This window comes from Brachypodium distachyon, chromosome 2 (genome assembly GCF_000005505.3).
Source record: "Brachypodium distachyon strain Bd21 chromosome 2, Brachypodium_distachyon_v3.0, whole genome shotgun sequence".
Taxonomy (NCBI): Eukaryota; Viridiplantae; Streptophyta; class Magnoliopsida; order Poales; family Poaceae; genus Brachypodium; species Brachypodium distachyon.
The window spans coordinates 52,524,596-52,544,055 of NC_016132.3; the positions used below are offsets into that span (position 1 = coordinate 52,524,596).

General features: G+C 51.5%; 5 protein-coding genes across 5 annotated transcripts; 2 read left to right on the forward strand and 3 right to left on the reverse strand.

Annotated features, from left to right (window-relative positions):
- LOC100838894 (transcription repressor OFP2) lies at positions 1–1,887 on the reverse strand. Its single transcript, XM_003567185.4, has one exon. The coding sequence runs from the start codon at positions 1,566–1,568 to the stop codon at positions 495–497; it is 1,074 nt and encodes a 357-aa protein (XP_003567233.1). The 5' UTR covers positions 1,569–1,887; the 3' UTR covers positions 1–494.
- Positions 1,888–7,281: 5,394 nt separating this feature from the next.
- LOC100843443 lies at positions 7,282–8,401 on the forward strand. The gene is made up of 3 exons (XM_003564458.4): positions 7,282–7,645; positions 7,753–7,816; positions 8,054–8,401. Exons 1-3 carry the CDS (start codon positions 7,370–7,372, stop codon positions 8,221–8,223), a joined length of 510 nt encoding a protein of 169 aa, XP_003564506.1. The 5' UTR covers positions 7,282–7,369; the 3' UTR covers positions 8,224–8,401.
- LOC100839200 (protein GRAVITROPIC IN THE LIGHT 1) lies at positions 8,291–10,735 on the reverse strand. The gene is made up of 2 exons (XM_003567186.4): positions 10,250–10,735; positions 8,291–9,994 (listed from the first exon to the last, which is right to left on the reverse strand). Exon 2 carries the CDS (start codon positions 9,913–9,915, stop codon positions 8,608–8,610), a length of 1,308 nt encoding a protein of 435 aa, XP_003567234.1. The 5' UTR covers positions 9,916–9,994; positions 10,250–10,735; the 3' UTR covers positions 8,291–8,607.
- Positions 10,736–11,586: 851 nt separating this feature from the next.
- On the forward strand, positions 11,587–11,997 carry LOC104583346 (RING-H2 finger protein ATL63). Its single transcript, XM_010235237.1, has one exon. The coding sequence runs from the start codon at positions 11,587–11,589 to the stop codon at positions 11,995–11,997; it is 411 nt and encodes a 136-aa protein (XP_010233539.1).
- A 3,371-nt stretch (positions 11,998–15,368) lies between these two features.
- LOC100844054 (U-box domain-containing protein 16) lies at positions 15,369–17,968 on the reverse strand. Its single transcript, XM_003564460.4, has one exon. It carries the CDS (start codon positions 17,675–17,677, stop codon positions 15,611–15,613), a length of 2,067 nt encoding a protein of 688 aa, XP_003564508.1. The 5' UTR covers positions 17,678–17,968; the 3' UTR covers positions 15,369–15,610.
- Between the last annotated feature and the right edge of the window lie 1,492 nt (positions 17,969–19,460).

Sequence of the window (19,460 nt, forward strand, 5' to 3'; positions counted from 1 at the left end):
TACTCAATAAGTTTTCAACTGGAGCTAATAAAACGTGTTTACAATGAGTACAAGTAATAGTGGTCACTGGACATATGAGCCTAGCTATACGAGGCCACCTAGCACCACTAAAATCAACAACTTGCAGAATATTAACTGTTCAAGCTTAATCAGACTACTAGGAATTAATATTCTCAACAGTTGTCTTTACGATCGTACATTTCTAGTCTACTTCTACGGAGTAGTACAACCCATCAGTTACTCTACTGTTTACTTGTACGCCCGAACCTTATCACAGGTTTGGTCTCGATCGAACAAAGTAGCACTGTGGTGCTGGTACACTAGGGAGGAAAGAACAGCATGGCTTCACAGGCTTGGGGGAATATATATCGTACCCAATTTAGGATCATTAACAAGAGCTAATTAAGTAAGAAGGACAGCTCTTGTTCACGCAGGGGATTTCAACATGCATGCAAGCAAGAGCCGCGCACTGCATTGCCCTGGATTTCTACTAGCTACAACTTGATGTCCGCGAGGCTGGCCCAGATATGCTCGAAGACGTCGACGATGAGGTCGTGGTACTCGGCGGCGTTGAGGGAGAGGTAGCAGGCGAGGAGGTCCTCGAGGTCGGCGGCGGTGCAGATGCCGTTCTCCGCGATCATCTCCTCCATCGACTCCCGGAAGTCCCTCCTCGGGTCCCGCGACGTCTTCACCACCGCGAAGCTCTCCGCCAGAGGCGGCTGCGCCTGCGGTTTCGTGTTCGTCGTTGCAGGCGCCGGCGGCCTGCTGGAGGACTTCTTGGACACGCGCGGCGTGTTCGCGCGCGTCTTGAGCCGGCGCGCCGATGACGACACAGACCGCCTCGGTTTGATGTCGACGTGCTTGTCTTCAGGATCGCAGCCGGCGTCCGGCGTTTTCCTCCTGGCGGGCTTGGTCACGATCGGCGGGAGCGGCAGCTTGTCGGTGTCGTGGTCGGGCCTCGTCTTGTTGTTGGTCCGCAGGTCGATGATGATGTCCGTGGCGGAGGTGATCAGCTTGCCCTGGAGCTCGTCGTCCTCGGGCAATATGGCAACCGTCGGCTTCGTCTTCAGTATCTCCACAGAGTCGGAATCGTCGTCGTTGTAGCCGACGAACTTGTCGCGGCGGCAGGGCGGCGGAGTGACGGGCGCCTCGACGGCCACGAGCTCTGGCTTGCGCCGGCAGCGGCGGCACCCGGTGGACACGGGCGAGGACATGGCGCTGCTGCCGCTGGCCGACGGCGGCGCCGCCAGCTTGACGGGCCGCCGCCTGGTGGACGACCTGGACCGCCTCGGCGGCGACAGCGGCAGCGGCGGGAACTGCGTGTCCGAGGCCCTCGGGCGGTGCTGGAGCGGGGAGGAGCCCACAAGCAGCAGGTCGCCCGCGCGCGGCGTGTAGTAGTAGGACGCCCTGTGCGGCGTGCTCGGCGTCGGCGGCCTCGCCCGCGCCGCGCCGCCGGGGGAGCCCGCGCCTTGGCCCGCCCTGGCGGGGGCGGCGCCGCGCATGTCGCGGAGCTTGAAGAACCACGCGTTGGGGATCATGCCGGACAGTCGAAACTTGTGCCTCCCCATGGCCAGCGGCCCTCCTCGTGCTGCTTTCTTTCTTACAGAGGAATGTCGAGCTCCGGTATGACAACAGTATGAGTATATGCGGTTAGAAGAAGACGGGCATGGAGTAAAATCCTTGTGCCTTGCCTATGCTATGTTTGTGCGGGTATTTCTGGTGGCTTTCGCGTTAGCCTGGTCTGCACGAGGAGCAGAGCAAAGCTCAGAGAGAGGTGCAGGGGAAGGGAACGGAGGAGATGGCGCTGAGCAGAGGAGTATGTGTGAAGAGGGCAGAAAAGGGCGGGTAATAGAGTGGGGCGAAGGAGGAGGAGAGGAGGGGACGCGAGGCGCCTTTTGTCCTCGCTCCTCTCTATGCGCCGTGGCCCCCCACCTCGGATGGCCGATTCCGGGAAGTCACGGCTCGAGAGAATCAGAAGAATCAATTTTCGTCGTTCCACCTCTCTGCGTTCGCTCGATCGAGAGTCGAGTCATGGACGTCTCAGATTGTCATCACGTTGCGGGTTTTACGGTTTTATCCCAAGGGCTCAGCTCAACTTCTGGCGGTGATTTGTTTGACGTGAAAGCGTTTAAAATTTGCGAATGGGTTGCCAGGATTAGATAGGGGAATGGGAGGTGGCAGGGAGTGTTGGTCGGAGACGGACGGACCTGCACGTAGGAAATAGGATTGACACGAATGGCCTATGGCCTGTTCAATTTTATTTTATTTTAAAAAAAAGGATTGACATGAATGGCTTTGTTTGTTTGTTTGTTTTCCCCTGACCTTCTTTCCCATCAGGCCTTTTTAACTATGGCGCGTTGAAAGCGGTTTTGTCCGGGAGCTGTTGTTTAATCCTTTTATTTTCCATCGCCTGCAAGATAATGAGCAGTACTAATTCAGCAACTTTTTTCGCTATGATCGGTCAGTCTGGGACTCTGTGGGGTGAGCCATTGTTGCTCGCGTTCAGAACAGCGCGAGAGTACTAGTGACTGAGATCCTGGGTTCAGGTGATCCAGGCGCGTAAAGACGATCCACGTTGATCGTGTAAATCTAAAAAAGTTTGTCGTGCGCGGCTTTTGGGGCAACGGTCAAATCTTGCGCTGCAATGCAGTGCGACCTTGGGTTGCATGGCGTGTCACGTAAGCTGCCCGGCCGGCTGAATGACTTGGCGCGCGGAGACGCAGGCACCTCGGCTCCGTTAGAGGAGCTGCGGTGCATGCCGCTGTGGTGGCTGACACCCGGGTCCAGGCCCCGCATGTCAGCGAACGCCACGGCACCTCGGGCACGTCAGAGGAGCTGCGTCCAGATTCTCCCTGACATGTCGTAGAACTCAATCTCTAAAAAAAGAATTTGCAGTTTTATTTTATTTTGATTGTGGACAATATGTTAATGACACGCTGTTAAGGATTGTCAAGAGTCACGTTTATATACAAGTCTATGGAAAAACTAGGCAGAAAATCATACAAATCCCGGTTGCTTAAGGTTCTCATTCGTTTCACAGGAATTTTGTAGGAAATTTAAAGCATTCTGGATTCCAAAGAAAGGTTCACCGTGCATTGCATTTGTTTCGTAAGAAACAAGCAAAATGATTCCTTAGGAATCTCATTGAATTCCATTGTTTGTTTTTGGAGAAATTGAACATTAGGTCCAACATCTTTTTTACCATATGAATGAAATTGGACAATTCCTATGGCAATTCTAAGTTTTTCTTTTTTCCTATGTTTTGGTTTCCTTTGAATCGAATGAGCCATAAAAGATCAAGAGAGAACCCCGGAGTGAGCTATGAACAGGTACTTTGCTGATCCAAGGAGGAAACGATGTCTGTTGGCCCCATCGAAGCTAGCATTGGTTGCATTGGTGCTTGCTGAAAGATATGACGGAGAAGAGAATTGGCGGCGCTCATGTCAAGAACTAAGATGTCTTGTAAGAAGAAACATCCTGAGTACTACAATGATGGGATTAGTTAGTTTTGTCTGGAAAAGAGGTGGAAGCCCCGGCCTCTGCATCAATCGATGCACACAACCACGCATGATGGCATTAGTTAGTGGGGACGGGTTAATATTAGAACTAGACTGGATGGTAAAGGAGATGTGACAAGCATAAGCTATGGGCGCTTGACGGGGAGACAGAGCGACAATGTGCTCCATCTCTCGAAAGAGACAAAGAGGTGAACACGAGCGTTGACATAGCACTATAGCAGCGATAGGATTGGAAGTCCATAATACCATTTTATTTCTTTTAGGAGATGATTTTCTTGACCAACTTATCTATCGACCAGATTGCATCAGCCCCTTCCTCCTTTGTATTCCCCCGCGCACGATGGTGGGAGATTTGTGACATTTCAGGGTTTATTATGTTGCATATGTTGTTTTGACGTGCTACAAGCTCATGTAGTCTATGGTACGCAACATGCTGGATGATTCTGGGATTCCTTTGCAAATGTTCAATCATGCTGCAGCAGTGAAAGCTGCATATGTTTTGTCACGTTTCATGTTGGATATGTTGAACCTCATCTTCTACAAAAAAAACTTGCAAACGATAGAGATTAGTTGTATGGATAAAAATAATGTTGCGATGATGTGTTTGAAATATTGTCTTTTGCACTTTTTGTTGGATAGTGGAATGCTCTGAAATGTTGTGTACGTGAATTTTTTTTCATGTTGCATTGGGCATTTTGTTTGCTGCAACAATCAAATGCCTTTAAAATTGCGATTCAAGTCAGATCGGACTGCAGGTGTGGACACTTCTTAGCACATCCCGTTGTTTTTAGCCGGAAGTTTACCATCTGGTCGAACAGAGAGAGAAGAAGGCTAAACTATCCCTTTAAGTGAAGGGTCAGACTCCTACAAAGAACAGAGCCTCTGTAAGGTTACCCGGTTTGGCGGCGACTCCAGGCAACCTACTGAACCGAGTCCTCAATCCTATGCTGTATGACTTTACATAGGAGATCGAGTAGCGTCTGAGAAGATTGATGACGGTTTCATTGTGCTTAGCGCTCGGAAGGTAAAATGTGCAAGTGTGGTCCTGTGGCTCCAGTCCTTAGGTAGATACACACGCCGCGCGTGCACTGCTTTGTCCCGTGGACAAGCACAAGCCTGCAAAAAAAAAAAATCGATCGAATCCACGTGTGCACGCCAAGCAAAATACATCTTTTTACGGGCAAATAATACATCATCAGCTACCGTGTCCGTAATATTGTGCTCCTAGATCGGCAAACCGCGTCTTCCCCCTGGATTCTACTCCACTAGGCACACAAGCACAAGCAGGCAAACGACTACGCCTCACTTAGCGCACGGACGCATAAGATAATGGGATTATCCCTTCAAAGTCCAGCCCGCACGGTTCGTCGCCGGGGGCAGCGATTTTAGTTTTCTCCGGGGCTGTCGGGCGTTGCGGTGATCGAGCACCGCCGCCGCCTTTCACCGACTACTAATCTTCCCCGCCGAATTGTTAATCGCGTTGAAACAATGCTGGCAGATTAGAGAGAGAGGCCGGCCTGCCTTCTTTTGCGGACTCCCGATTCTTTACTAGACAGTGTCGCTCGCTGGCTTTGCTCGTTAGTCAGCGAATCCGGATTAGGATATGCGTAGTACGGCTGTCCTCCTTTGACAAAGTAGGCTTCATCTACATTGCAACTTGCAAGCTTCATCAACCGTCCGGGGATTCAGAACAATTCGGCAAAATGCTGAATGATCGATGTTGCTTCCCGCATTCCCGCTAGTACCAATCAAGGTTCAGATCTAATCAATCGACGAGCGTACCGAGCGAGTGCTGCCAGAGTAACCGAGCAGGTTGAGACAGCACGGTCGTTGGGGGAGCGATATTCAAATGCACGCGCACGTACGCGTCTCGGGTCATCGGGTTTGGTATTATTTGTGTATTGGTCCCGGTTGCTGACATGATCGAATACCTGCCGCGATACACAACAAATAAATAAATACGGATGCTTCTGGGTGACGGAAAGCAACAATTGGCTTAGCTAGCTAGCTACTGTCCTGAAACTGAGCTCCTCATGAGTGATGGTCCTGGTGATCAGTTAGTGAAGTAGTGCTCCGTAGGTTTTAATCATGTTTTGTGCGGCCTAATGCACCGGTGGTTACGCACAGTACTGGGTACGGTGAATGCTTTCTGGTAAGCAAATATACGGACATAGTCTCTCGCTGCAGAATACGGATCTTTTCATGTCTGAAGTTCTCACCGGACGGTGAACATGATAGTACACCTCGTATATATACGTGTGGCATGCGTGTGTGTACCGAAATGTGCTTAGGCGAGGATAAGCCCTGTTTGAGGCCATTGCCTGACGTGACAATACAATACACGTGCAAGCTAGGCTCATAAAAGCTTGAACTTGGAGACTTGCCAGAGTGGGATATAGATTGCCAAGGCGTGGCCGGAGAGGCAAGGAGAGAATGAAGGAGCTGTGGTCTCGGCGGCCGATCAGACTCTGGGTTCTGGCGATCCAATGACAAGGACGCCGCAGCGAAACCTGAAGCTCCCGCTAATTCTTTCTTTCCTTTGATTGGCTCCCAATCCAGCTCATGCATAATCCGGCCATCATGCCATGCGCCCCAGTGGTCCACTGGCTCCGCCCCATTCTACGTAGGCCGCAATCTCTTCTTGGTCGCGGCCATTCATTAATTCGTGCTTAGTTTGGGCAGGTTACTTGTCCTTAATTGGAAAGGTTATCGACCTCTTGTGACTGATTAATCTCTATGTTTGTTTTACTGGCTTGTTATTACCCTTGCAGTTACCCTGAACCTGATGATGATGATAGAGAACAATGCGGCAGCTGATAGATCAGGTCCACGTGGTTGTTGCCTTGTTGGATCAATCCATCTACTCGGAGTACCGCTCGCGTTATGACAGCAATATGATATGGCATGTTCGGCGACCGAACCAATGTCCACTGTTCCCAACGTTGCCTCTTTTCAGGTGCCTTCAAGGCTCAGTCTGAAGATACTCCCGGCCAGTGTCCAGTTTTAAAACAACTTGCTGGCATCAACTGGACTCGGCGAGATGTAGCACTACAACTCTACAAGTGTTCTGTCCAACACTCAGCGCCCGAAAAAGGACTTCATTTCAAGCAGATAATTGGAGGTTCAAGCATTAGAGTAAGCCTATAGTAGGTACCGTGGTACGTGGTAGATCGATCATGCTAGAATTTGCTACTGGACCTTAATCCAACTCGGTACGGGTTAAATTCAGGTCTGCTCGGGGCTCTATGTGTTGTACTTATTAGTGGAAGTCATCAAGTCAAGCAAGAAGGTTAAACAACCGTGGCTATAATTACTGGTGCATGTGCTAGAAGCCTAGAACTTCCATGTGAGAGCATGTGGGCCGTGGGGCCGCAGTGGGCCGAAGGCAAATCTCAATCTGGAATTCAAATTCTTCTTCAGATCGGCAATTCGAAGCAGGACAGAAAGCAACGAAAGATTGCAGCGGAACACACTAGAGATGGGCCGCATTGAGCTAATATATATTTGGGCTTTTAAATGGCTTTCCATCAGAATAACAGCCCGCCAGAAATCTTCCCTGTCCATACATTACCAATCAACTAAACCAGCTACGCAGTCCACGCCGCTGCAACTCTTCCTGGCCAAACACTCAGCGTAGCAGACGACCGGGACTCCATTCCCTCTCGTTTTGTCAGGCTCGCCTTGCACCACGCAGCCTTGCTAACCGCCACAAAACTGCCATGGCGTGCCGTTGGTTGCACACACCAAATGCCCCTACATATATAAGGCCTGGACGTGGATCACTCACCAGTTATAGCTTCTTCTACTTTGTGGTGAAGGAAAACTGAATCCCGGTCCCAGCTGATCAAGCCATGGCCATGAGGGCTCTCGCACTGCCCCACTCACAAAGCTCCACATTTGGGCTTCACCAGAGCTTGCCATCCTTCAAGCCAAGCAGCGCCAGTACAAGATCAGTCAGGGCCTATGCAAAATCAGATGAAGAGGAGGAGAAGGTGCCCAAGCAGTCCTTGTTTGGGAGCATCACAGAGGCGCTGGACTTCTCGCAGGTCCGCTCGGAGAAGGATGCGGAGCTGCTGTATGAAGCCAGGGATTCCATTAAAGAAGAAGGGAAGATGACAAGGGAGCAGGTATACATTTTGAACCAGCGATGATCAGCAGACGTGAATAAGTTCTTGGTATGATCTGAAATTTTCGTTATGCTGATGAATTTCTTCTGGTTGGATTTGTAATTTAGTATGCTGCCCTTCGGAGGAAGATTGGTGGCACCTACAAGGATTTCTTCAAGTCATATGTTGATGGTACCTTACCTATACTTCTCATTTCAGTAGGCCAGTAACTCTGCATCAAGTGAATATCTGCATGTTTTGTCTACTTTTGACTTCTCAGACAGTGCAATATGTACTGCGTACTGCTAGGCAGAACAAGCTGTTAGAATTAATATGACTACTTTTCAAAATTATTTTGTCCGCACAACATCTTGGTAGTTATCTTTTATTTTAGCACTACCGACCGACCAAATTTGTTTCTGAATGCAGTTGATGGGGAATATGTGGAGGAAGGTTGGGTGGATAAGACCTGCAAAGTTTGCAAGAAAGACACAAGGGGGGAGCCACGGCAAGTTGACAAGCTAGGAAGATATGTTCATGTCGCTTGCGCGGAGAACTCAAAACCGACAAACTTCTTCGCCAAACTCTTCGGCGGATGAACTTCTTTTGTACTACCAAACGCATCGTTTTGTGTCGTGGTTAGATAAATAGATGGGTGTTATAGCCTCAAGGGATTAGAACAGTATTATGTGCCATTTGAAATCCTATTTAAGGAGCATATGCACATTCTATAATTCCATTTCTTTGATGAATCAAATTAGCACATGAACAAAGCCATGATTAAGGAAAAACTGAACAAAACACTGAAGATGTCATATGTAGATCAACACAATATTCTACGAGCTAACATTATGGGCTATTATCTACCAGCTAATGCTCCTAAATTCCTGGGGTGAATACATGAGGAACTTAGCAGAAATTCAAATCAGAATTACTATAGAGCTGATTGGTTCTGCTTACCCAATGGTTGTTATATGATGTGTTCAGAAGTCCTTTGCTTTAACCGTAGACAAATAAACCCTGCACCTGATGACAGCGTATCCAATCTTAAATCCTGGCATGACTGTAAACCCAACACTAATATTCTCTTCTTCTGTGATCATACTGGCTGCCGTACTCTCCATGTGTTCCTTTCGAAACTGAACACCTGCCTTGACATAAAACATTTCAGCTCTAGGATTTGAAGAACGAGCAACTGTGAGTAGTGCCCATGTATTTCTTGCCATTGTCACAAATTTCTGGTAAAATGTTGTCCTTGGATGACCACCGCTCTCGACAAATGTTCTATGATCCAAATTTCCGAAGAATGAATCCTCCATGCTCTGGGGCACAGCCATTAGATACTTTGCTTTACAGTATCTACCGAAACTTGAATCAGGAGCATTCATGAGAGCATCAAATGGATCTTTGAAACTCATAACACGATCAAAAGAATCCAGGGGAAAACAGTCCTCTCTGTCCCCCATAAGCATCACGCAAGCAAAATAGGCCTCCACAGCATACTTCTTGTCAGCCCTTTTCTGATACACAACATGATTGTCGATTGGAAATGTGGATTGGTCGAGGTTCCATCCAGAAACTTTTGTCCAACTAATGATGAATTTTGCAAAATCTTGGATACCCTTCGACGAACGCTCGTATAGATGCATGAATATTTCAGTCGACATCCCCTTCCTGATTGTGAAGTATCCCTCTCTGTGCAATGCATCCGGACCAATCTTATCTTCCAGTGCCATGTTCTTCCTTTCCAGTTCGTCCAACTCCGGTCGAAGCCAACCAATTTGAGATTCTTTCTTGCAGATGTTCGCCTGCAACTCCATCACCAACTTCTGATGCTCCTGAATCCTAGAGCTGATGTGACGCAGGTACCTTGGGTTGCTCCATTCGTTCACATTAACATACAGATTCTTCAACACAGCAGTCTCTTCAAGTTCCGACACGAAACGCTCGTCGGCAATCGTGATCTTTTCAGGATCATACGGCACATGAGCTTGTTGAAGGTTGACATAAGCCACTTTAAGGCCAGAGATTGCGTCGAGGAGCTGGTCGACGACCGCTCCCTGGCAACGGGCAGGGGAACTTTCAGAGAGGCACTCGCTGTCAGACACCTGGTGTGGGTGCACTTTCAGGTGTGCTCCGTCTTTGCTGCTCCCGCCGGTGGCGGTGCTGTCGGCCTTGGGCTTCTCACGGACGGTCGGCGCGACACCGACGGAATGCACCTTGCAGATATCCGAGATGCGGAATAGCAGACTGGAAGGCGTCCTCTTCGTCTTCCTCGCTGTCGGATCCATATCGCAGAATTCCGTCCGTCGTGCAAGGCGAGCGCGACGGGGCAGCTTCGGTTCGGACACCGAGAGTTCTTTCTTCAGGCTGTTTGAGACAAGAAGTCAAACAGGCACGAATTCCAAGAATAAAGATCGCGGCTTTCGACGAGATTATGTTGGGTTCTAGCACTTCTACTGGATCAATGCCAAGAACGTACTGCTAGGAGTACCTCAGAAAAGAAATTGGTATGGGTTTTGCGTTTTAGCCGATTGCCAAACAGGAGAGAAGATCAGAACAAGAACCCGGTCACTTAATCGTACACTAAGTTCTAAGTTGAGTGGTACAGTGCGAGTGCGGTACCTTTCTTGGGTGGCCGGCCCCGGAAGCTCCAGGATCGGCAGCCGTTCTTGCACGGATCGTCGAAGAATCGAAAAGCCTGCAAGAGAAGGCTGCAGCGGGAGTGAGGCAGTCGGCGCAGAATCTTCCGGGTGAGTGGAGGGCCGAGAGGTTATGGGAGGCAGAGACGTCGTGGGCTCCAATGGATTCGAACAAGAAAAAGGGGTGGATCGAGAAGGGGGAGTGGGAACCACTTGGGGGGACTGGACTTCTTTTGTAATCCCCAGACGCTGAGGATTTGATGAGAGGATGCGGCCGACCGAAGGAAGCGGCCCTAATCTCGCTGCTTAGCGCCCGCCTTGGCTCTACCTGACTGTCCGTAAGACTGCCCTTTTAATTTAGACTCTGTAACTGCAGCTCTGACTTCTTGCCTTCTATTCCAGATCTTACCGTGGGGGATAGAAGGGGAATATTCAGAGGGGGCGCGTCACGTTGCAATCAATAAACAAAAGTTTTTTGGTTGGTGAAATTTGGTTTTTGGACACGTACAATGCTTGAATATATGCGTTCAGCCTTTCCTGATCAATGCCCTGTATAAAAAAGAATAGGCGTTCAGTGTCTTCATTCAAAGTCTCTATGCCGACGATAAATTTAAGGTCTCGTCTTGAACGACCCGATTAATTGTGCTCACCCCCCATACACTTGGTCCAGAGGCTAGATTATGTATTCCATGATGGAGCAACTTTGCACGTATACGTGTATAAAACAAGTAAACAGCCCATCAAAGCCCAAATGTGCTTAAGCTTTCGCGTAATAAAGTTTCGCTAAACACCTCACGATGCGAGGTAAAGCAATGCGATATGTGCGTGGTCTACGTGTAAATCGAACACGAAACGCTCGTGATTAACCACTCAGATTAATTATATATCTATGTGGCCAATTAGCGCATGGTTGCACGTGAGGCCACTCTGCTTCCCTGTCATTGATAAGCAGAAACAGGCAGGCAGGCAGACGGCATGAACTAGCAGGATTTACTTCTATTTTGGGTCGTGTCATGATCGTACTAGTATTCCTCTTCGGGGTACGCTAGCTCTGATTTGTTTCTCCTGTGGTTATGCACGTACGCAAAAACGAACTCGAAATTGTTGTGGAATTGGAACAAAAATACTTATCCAAATATGTTTCCCTCCCGAAACAAACGTGTCAGGGGGTTGGTCAGCATTGGAAACAAACTAGTAACAAACTTATTAGAAGCACCCCCAGTAGGCCTAATCACGATACGCAGAGATCTGATACAGGAGTATATACTTGGATCTACACGTGCCACAAACGCGCTGAAAGAGAGTTGATCGAGCCGATCCATGGTCGAGTTCGCCAGCATCGGGATAATCCTCGGCGTGGTCGCGCTGGTCGCGGTGATCCTGTTCGCGATAGGCTGCGTAGTGTGCTGCCGCGCCAAGGCGGGTGGCGATCCGGCCAAGGAGGAGGATGCCGCCGTCGTTGGCCGGCGCGAAGGGTTGTTGAACAAAGAGGCGGCCGTCGACGTCCCGGCCGCTGGGCAGATCAACAAGCGCGAGGAGGAGCGGCCGTGCGCGATATGCAAGGGGCCGCTGGCGGCGGCGGGCGCGGGGCCGTGCCGGCGGCTGCGGGCGTGCGGGCACGTGTACCACGCGGAGTGCGTCGACCTGTGGCTGCAAAGGAAGACCATCTGCCCGCTGTGCCGGGCCAGCGTCGTCGTCTCGCGGACGGACATCGTCGACGCCGTCGTGTGATGTGAGGTTGGCTCTCGGTGCGGTGCACGGGTAGAGGCCGTGCACGCGCCGTTGTATTACCGTCATCTGCGTCTGTGTGTTACGTGTAACGTTTTTTTTGTGTGTGTTAACGTAACAAACGTGTTACGTTTTGTTAGTTTGTATATCTTGTAGTATCTGCACGCACTTCAGAGTTAGGAACAGGGTTTATGCTTGTTCTGCTCCCCTCCCTGGACCGGCCGAGAGGTTGCCTGAGAGTTCGGGCCCATTATCGGGCCTTATTGTTAGGTTCTTAGCCCACCCGTAATTATGATGGGTAGTTTGGTAGGGCCAGCGAGTACTGATAGACCACCCAAAAGAAGGCCCAACGAGGGCCGGCAAGCCTCTCTTATTTCCTTCCGCCTCCTAGATCGTAGTTCCAAGATCCATCCAGAGATGTTAATTTCGAAAGACCACGATGAAGCTTTTAGTTCTACAGTGGATTTTCGTTCCTTATATTCGTTTAGCATGTTTCGATCTATTGTTCTTATTTATATGAATCGATAAAAAACATGATCGAACAGGTCAATATATTTGGCTGGGTCATTCCCCAGCGAACCTTTGTATCCCTATGTTTTTTGTTGATTAATAAAGCTTCGGTCGTTTCTCTGAAAAAAAGATGGCAGTACCTCTCTCCATGGCACTGGGCACACGGGTCATTGGGCCTACGAGAGGGAAGGAACCGCCGCATTCCTTCCCATCGTACAGGCGAAAGGGATGCAGAAAACAGAACATATGTACGAACCGGATTACCGGAAGTTAGTACTCCCGGTACTATTGCTGCTGTCATGATCATTTGGTCTTAGTTAACTCGAGTAGCTCCCAAAAAGGGTGTTAAGCAATCAATTGCTCTCGCTACATTGGCCATTTTATGAACTCTTAATTTTTCTCGAATATTTTTTTTTGCGAGAATTTTTTCTCGAATATAGGCTGGAGCTTCATTCATCTACTCTTCTCGGCCCGTTTACTTTTGTTTATGATTTTTCTTAATTTTCTGTCAACAAAGTGACGCATGTGCATGACTGGCATGTTAATTAAGTATACCCATGATGTCCGTATCTTCTTTGTTTCTGTTAACAAACAAAATGTCAGACGACCCGATGTCACAGCAGAAACAAACCAACCAACTAACGTATCGTCCTGAATAACACGGCGCATGAGTGCTTGTATTTAAGTTCCAAAGTCTAACTTCGTTAGTACGGAGTAGTTGTAGTTTAGTGAATGCAAATCGTCACTTGTCTGCATTTGAATTAGCCCGAAAGACGACGGAGGCTCGTACGTATTGATATACTCCGTACTCCTTATTAAAAAAAAGAAAGAAGAAGCTCCTGTTGATATGTCTCGGGGGATAAGATGGTGACATTCATTTTGCAGTATTGTTTGACACAGACTCAAGTTGACAAATTCGCTGTTACTCGCATTAAACCATTTGAGTACTCTAGATAGTACCAAGAGTCCAAGACCGGGCTCGATGAATAAGGGCCTTTTCATTCTGATTCAGAAAATGACGTGACGAAAAAAAAAACTTGCAGGGTCAGGGATAGCTCCTATCTATTCGGTAAATCAAGTGTAAATCTAGGAACCGTGCAAGCCCAATAAGGATCCTTGTGAATGACAAGTCACAAACATGTGGCGCCGTCTGACGAAGGATCCTTGTGAATGACAAGAAGTTCCGCTTCATTGCATTTGGTAGCTTTTACACAAAAATTGACACGATCAGATCAGATTCAGAACCGAAGCCCATGCTCCAGGACCACGTGGTTCCAACCTCTCTGATGTAGCTGTTCACCGGCGTGCCAGCTCCCCCGCCATCGTCGCCGAACATGCCATCACGATCGCTACCCCGTAGAGGAACGTGAAGGTGACTGAAGGGGACGGCCAGGACATTTCTCAGCCCGGCACTAAAACAGGACATTGCCATTTCTGTGGACGCACACAGGTTCGGGTGGCCACTGCACTCGCCACAGATAAACCCCACCTCTGGCACCCGTGGTCCGCTTTGCGGCTGCAAAAATCGACAGGTTTTTGCTCCAGATCTCCGCAGCGCGGCAGTGTGTCTGGCCAGTCAAATGGTCATCAGTACAATGAATCCATGATTGATGAGTGTGACTAGGCTGCCACGGTGACTGTCGAACATGTGTGCAGTCTACAAGTTAGCTGTGCGACAGGATAGTTCTTTTCCCGTCCAGACTATGGACAGCGGTTTCGTGCATGACTCCATTTCTTCTCTGCCTTTTTCTGATTCCGTTCTTTTCTACGGCCACTTGCACTTATCTTCGTTTAACTATGGAAGCATTCGGAATCTGTCTCGGTCGGCACAGCCTTGATGCCAAATTGCCAATAGCGGCTGGGTCAAACAGAAAACTATGCGGTGAATTGTGCTGGTTTAGAAAAGTTGAAACAAGGGAGCTAGCTGTTCCAGAATCAAGGAACACATGGCTTCAAAATCGACTGACCTCTACCCTTTGCTGCTGTCAGTCAGGGAAGCGATTTTGAGCACGACAGGAACACCCGATGCAAGGCAACGCCAGAAGAGAGCCTGTCAGCCACATCTATCGATTAGAAAAACAAGCATGGCTCGAATGGGGCATGAGAGGGAACGCCATCCGTGCATCTTTCCACGGGGGAAGCAAGGTGCTGCTTCCTCCTTCAGTAAGATAATGTGAGACAGTCTTTCATCGTGTCCCCGGGGCGTCCAACTTGATCGAGACGGAGAGGTCAAATTCAGGCAGAGACACTAGCAAAATTCCGTACTTTTTCTCCAAAAGGAACCCAAGCGCGCGCGCGTGCGCCGAGAAACACCACGTGAGATATGAATCCGACTGTCCATTTCCGCCGGAGCCAAAAAAAAAAAGGCGCCGCAGTTCTGCTCTGCGCGTCGGTTGAGAGTTGAACTTAACGGCATCTTGGCGTCTACTCGACGAACCGATCGAACACTTGCGCCCGCCTACGCCTGGACGCCGCGGCGGAGGCGTTTCCTTGCCGTGCTGCGTGCAGACGTGCAGTGCACCCTCCGCCTATTCTTGCTCTCTTTCTGTCCCGAATCATGTTTTCCGGACAGCAGGAGGGGGCGAAGCTGGCCGCTGGTCCCAATCATCGCAATCACTCGAGCTGGACTGGATGGACCCATCAACCACCTCAATGATAACAAAAACTAAAAGCGCCGGTGCATCCCAGTTGCTTGTTCCTGTTCACGTTGGATCATGGAGCCGACGGAGACTGCGCCTGTCAGTAAGTGAATCGCAACAAATCCATTGTTTTCCTTTCTAAATCAAAATAGCTGGGACGTCGGAAAGACAAGGCGAACTGACTATCCTTTGCTATGGAAGAGTATTTATCCGGAAATGAGCAAATGGAGGATCAAATTTGCCGCTTGTATACTTTCTGTATGTATGTCTTTCCAGCATAGAAAGAGTTTAATTTTGGTAGAAACAGAAGGAATTACATCGATGTAGAGCTCAATATACACAGTTGATCAACCACTCACCATTATCTATCTCCCTGACCAAAGAATCGTGACAGCCTAAATCAAACTTTGTACAGGAAGAAGTGGGGAAGAAATCTTATAGTCCTAGGAGGCAATGCGTGTAAAATTTTACGAAGCCATCATTGCCGGAGGCACCAGGCTGGACGCGGGGCACTCGGCGCTTCGCTCCCCGTCGGCAGCAGAAGCGGCCGCCCACCGCCGGCATATCCTGCCGAGCGACGCGGCCTTCCGCCTCGCGCGATCCGTGCCGGTGCCCATGAGCTCCCATATCGCCCACTCGACGCCGGGCACGGCCATGACCTGGGTCACCGCTCGCGCGCCCAGGCGCCGGCACAGCAGCACAAGCGCAGCGGCGGCGCACTCCCTGGCCCACTCCGTCCCGCGCCTCATCTCCACCACGAGGCGTGCCACGGCGCCGTCGATGCTGACGATGGCGTCCGCGCCTCCTCGCTTGGCCAATGCCTGCAGCACCGCCGCGGCCGTCTCCTCGTCGCTAATGGCGGACAGCGCCACCTCGGTGACGCCAGCGTCCACGAGCTTCCCGACGTTCTCCCTCTCGCCCGCGAGCAACAGCAGCGCGGCCAGCGCATCTTTCTTCGTGCTCAGCGGGCCGGCGCGCGCGAGATGCACAAGCTTTTCCACGACAGCCGGGTTCCGGCCGAGCCTGCGGCGGTACGAATGCACGGACGCCAAGCTGACCACGGTGGCGGCGGCGGTCTCCTTGGCGCGCCACGTCGTGCCGGAACCCATGATGTGTGTGACCGCCTCCACGGCGCCCTCGGCGTGCATGATGCGCTTCTTGTTGGCCTCGAGGGCAGAGAGCTTGAGCAGCGCGGTCACGGCGTTGAGCTGGAGCCCGGCGTCCTCGGAGTAGAGCAGGGGCACGAGCAGAGGCACGGCTCCGGCCTCGCCGACGAACGCGCGGTTCTCCGGGCCGGACTTGGAGAGCAGCCGGATCTCGTGCACGACGCGGTTGGCCGCCTCGGGGGAGAAGGAGACGGAGAGCTTCTTCACGAGGAACGACGCCGTCATGCGCGCCACCTCGAGCGCCGCCTTGTTCGCGGCCACCGCCTGGGCCTGCTCGCCCTTGCCGGCCTCGCAGGTTTCCATGGCCACGCCGTTCTCCCGGCACCACTTGGAGATGAGATTCTTGAGGGACTTGTTGGGCACGAGCTCCAGATTGGCCAAGACTTGCCCCGTCTTGGGGCACGTTGACTTGCCGGAGCCGAACCACCGGCCGATCGACTCGCGGTCGTAGGTCTGGCCGCTCGCGGCGACGACTGGGTCGCGCATTAGATCGAGAGAGATGGGGCACCGGAGGTCCGGAGGAGGCGCCGGTGACTCTTCCCCGTCTTCGAGCTCGATGTCCGCCTTGGAATCTGAAGGCCGGGGCGTGGCAACACTGAACAGGACGCACTTGGAGTAGCGGAGGAGCCCGACGAGGGCGATCATGGAGGAAGTCCATCTCTCCGACGCCCGGTCGCCGATCTCGCGCTCCAGGCTCTCGATCTCGTCGCTGCAGCTCGCCGGGTCGTTGATGCCCACCTCCTCCAGGATCTCCTCCAGCCGCTCCCGCTCCGGCACGATCTCGCGCTCGATTTCTTCGATCAGCGAGAGGATGCTCGTCTTGAGCGGCTCCGCCTCGGCGGGGGACGAGGACGAGCAGCGGCGGCACTGGCGCGACGCGAGGGCGACGAGGTCCGCGACGTCGTCGGCGAGCCCGAGCTCGGCGACGGGCAAGAGGTCGAGCATCGTGGCGAGGTCGTGGTGCAGGTCCCGCAGCTCGGCGCCCGTCTCGTCCGACTGCAGCAGCAGCCGCATCCGGCTCCGCGCGCCGCAGTCCGCCACGACGGCCTTGAACCGCTGCAGCACCAGGAGCACCTCCCGCAGGCACAGCGACGCGGACCGCGGCAGGCCATCCCCCGCGGCGGCGGCGCACAGCAGCAGGTCGTCAAAGGCGGCGGCGAGGAGCTTCGACCGCCGGGATATGGACGCGAACGCCGCGCGCAGGAACGGCGCGGGCGTCTCGACGGCGGAGAGGTCGCGCGCCAGGCGGTGCAGCGAGCGGAGCAGGTCCCCGTCGGACGGCGACGGCGGCGGCAGGAACGCCGAGGAATAGGACCCGGAAGACGACGGCGCGGTGGTTACCACCGCTCTCGGGTCATTAGCAGCCATCGGCGCCAGCAGCAACTCGAGGCTAAAGAAGAGGGTGCCCACTGGTTTGGTTTAGCGGAACAACCGGACGGGAATGGTATACGCGGGCGGGCAGAGCGAGGAAGAGTCTGGCTTATAAATGTTTGAGTGTCTGTGTAAGATAAGCTGCAGCTAGCCGGTGGGCGTGCACTGCCTAAGTTGGTTGAGACCTGAGAGCTGGAAGGAATCCTCTCCCCGTCCGGGACTCCGCTTCCCTTTTTGGCTTATCAATTGTGATTGTTGTGCAACATGTGCTTAGTTTAACAGTGGTGATGATGATGGTGATGCTCTGGTTTTTATATGTCTGGGGAAGATGACTGGAAAGAAGATGGAGGAGTCGTCGTCTGCTGGCCGTCAGATACGACCCGATGGACGGCAGGGATGGGAAGCACCGGGTTGGAATGATCCACTTGGATGAGTGATGATGATGAGTCAGCCTGTGGGTGTTTTGATCGGATCGCATCGTGGCCCGTCGGGTGCGGCGGCGGCTGGATAAGAGCTTGGAACAGTGTGTTGACTGCCGGCGGTAATGGATGAGCACACGAGAATGCCGTTTCCTTTGCTACGTACGCCTAGTGTGATCAGGACGTGGGCCTCCCAGGAATCCAAACAAGCTGCTGGTGCTAGATGTTGCAACCCTTTTCTCAACTGTGTAGTATACTTAGAAAACATTACTACCGTTCATTCAAAGGCATATTTTCACTCTTTTAATCCGCAGAAAAGCAGTACCTCATGGCAAATGTCTGTATTTCTCAAAGATGACCTTTTTTCTTTTGCGGGTTGATCAGCGCAACTTGGTGTATTCGACCTCGTCGCATCCAACACAAGCACACAATCACGTGCTTCCACATTGATGAAAGGTACTGCCGTCAGAGGTCAACTGCTACGAGTTTGAATTTGTGCTGCGTACACGCTTCCGCATGCAATCCAAATCGCCTTGGCCGACGAAACAAACATGCAACAACCCAAAGTCGCAGCAGCCAGCAGGCTAACTCGAAATCCTCCGACCGCTAGCTGCTATGCACGTCACTCATGCATGCTGGAGCAGCTAGTGCCATATGGAGCAAATTAGACCATTTGACTGCATCGGGATCCAATTGTGCTCGATGCCATACGGAACAGGCCACGGCTGACCCACCTGCCGGCCGGACGAAGTCTTTTGAGTTTTGACACTTGAGTATTGACACCGCGGTGAGTTCGGCAATCTCCAACTCGCAAAATATAGCAACGTGTTCACAAACACGACGACAATCTGCGTGCAAAAGTGCAAAGCTCCGGAGACGACAGTCTGCGTGCAACGTGCACGAATTTGGCAAAGTGCAAAGCTCTGAAGGCGCCACGCTGACCGTCTATGTGAAAATACACAAGGTTGACGAAGGATTTGACAAGATTTTCTCGCGAAAAAGAGAAAGAATTGACAAGATTTTGGGCAAGTGCAAGGAACGTTAATTTGCGCTACGGGGTCAGGTCAATTCATTCCGGGAACCTGCCTGTAGCTCACGTGCGCGTTCTTTTCTTTCATTAATCGGCGGCAGGGAAGGCGACTGCTTCGCCTGATTCTACCGAGCACTACGGACCGAAGCAGAAAGTGACCGGCTGCCCGCCGCGGTGGGCAAACTTTACGCCGGCCGGCCGGCACGCCGCGTGCATCTTGGACGATATTTGGTGGTCTCACTGATTTCTGTTTGACCTGACATTCCTAGTCAATCTAAACGGGCAAGGAGTATGAGTTAAGGATGGATGATGGCAGGGTCTCCTTCTAACT

What these genes read in the sequence shown, in the direction of transcription:
- LOC100843443 (XM_003564458.4), top strand. Translation starts at nt 7,370, where the DNA reads ATGGCCATGAGGGCTCTCGCACTGCCCCACTCACAAAGCTCCACATTT. An exon ending in GGAAGATGACAAGGGAGCAG is followed by an intron (nt 7,646 to 7,752) that starts GTATACATTTTG and finishes TTTGTAATTTAG; the next exon opens with TATGCTGCCCTTCGGAGGAA. An exon ending in CTTCAAGTCATATGTTGATG is followed by an intron (nt 7,817 to 8,053) that starts GTACCTTACCTA and finishes TTCTGAATGCAG; the next exon opens with TTGATGGGGAATATGTGGAG.
- LOC100844054 (XM_003564460.4), bottom strand. Translation starts at nt 17,677, where the DNA reads ATGGCTGCTAATGACCCGAGAGCGGTGGTAACCACCGCGCCGTCGTCT.
- LOC104583346 (XM_010235237.1), top strand. Translation starts at nt 11,587, where the DNA reads ATGGTCGAGTTCGCCAGCATCGGGATAATCCTCGGCGTGGTCGCGCTG.
- LOC100838894 (XM_003567185.4), bottom strand. Translation starts at nt 1,568, where the DNA reads ATGGGGAGGCACAAGTTTCGACTGTCCGGCATGATCCCCAACGCGTGG.
- LOC100839200 (XM_003567186.4), bottom strand. Translation starts at nt 9,915, where the DNA reads ATGGATCCGACAGCGAGGAAGACGAAGAGGACGCCTTCCAGTCTGCTA.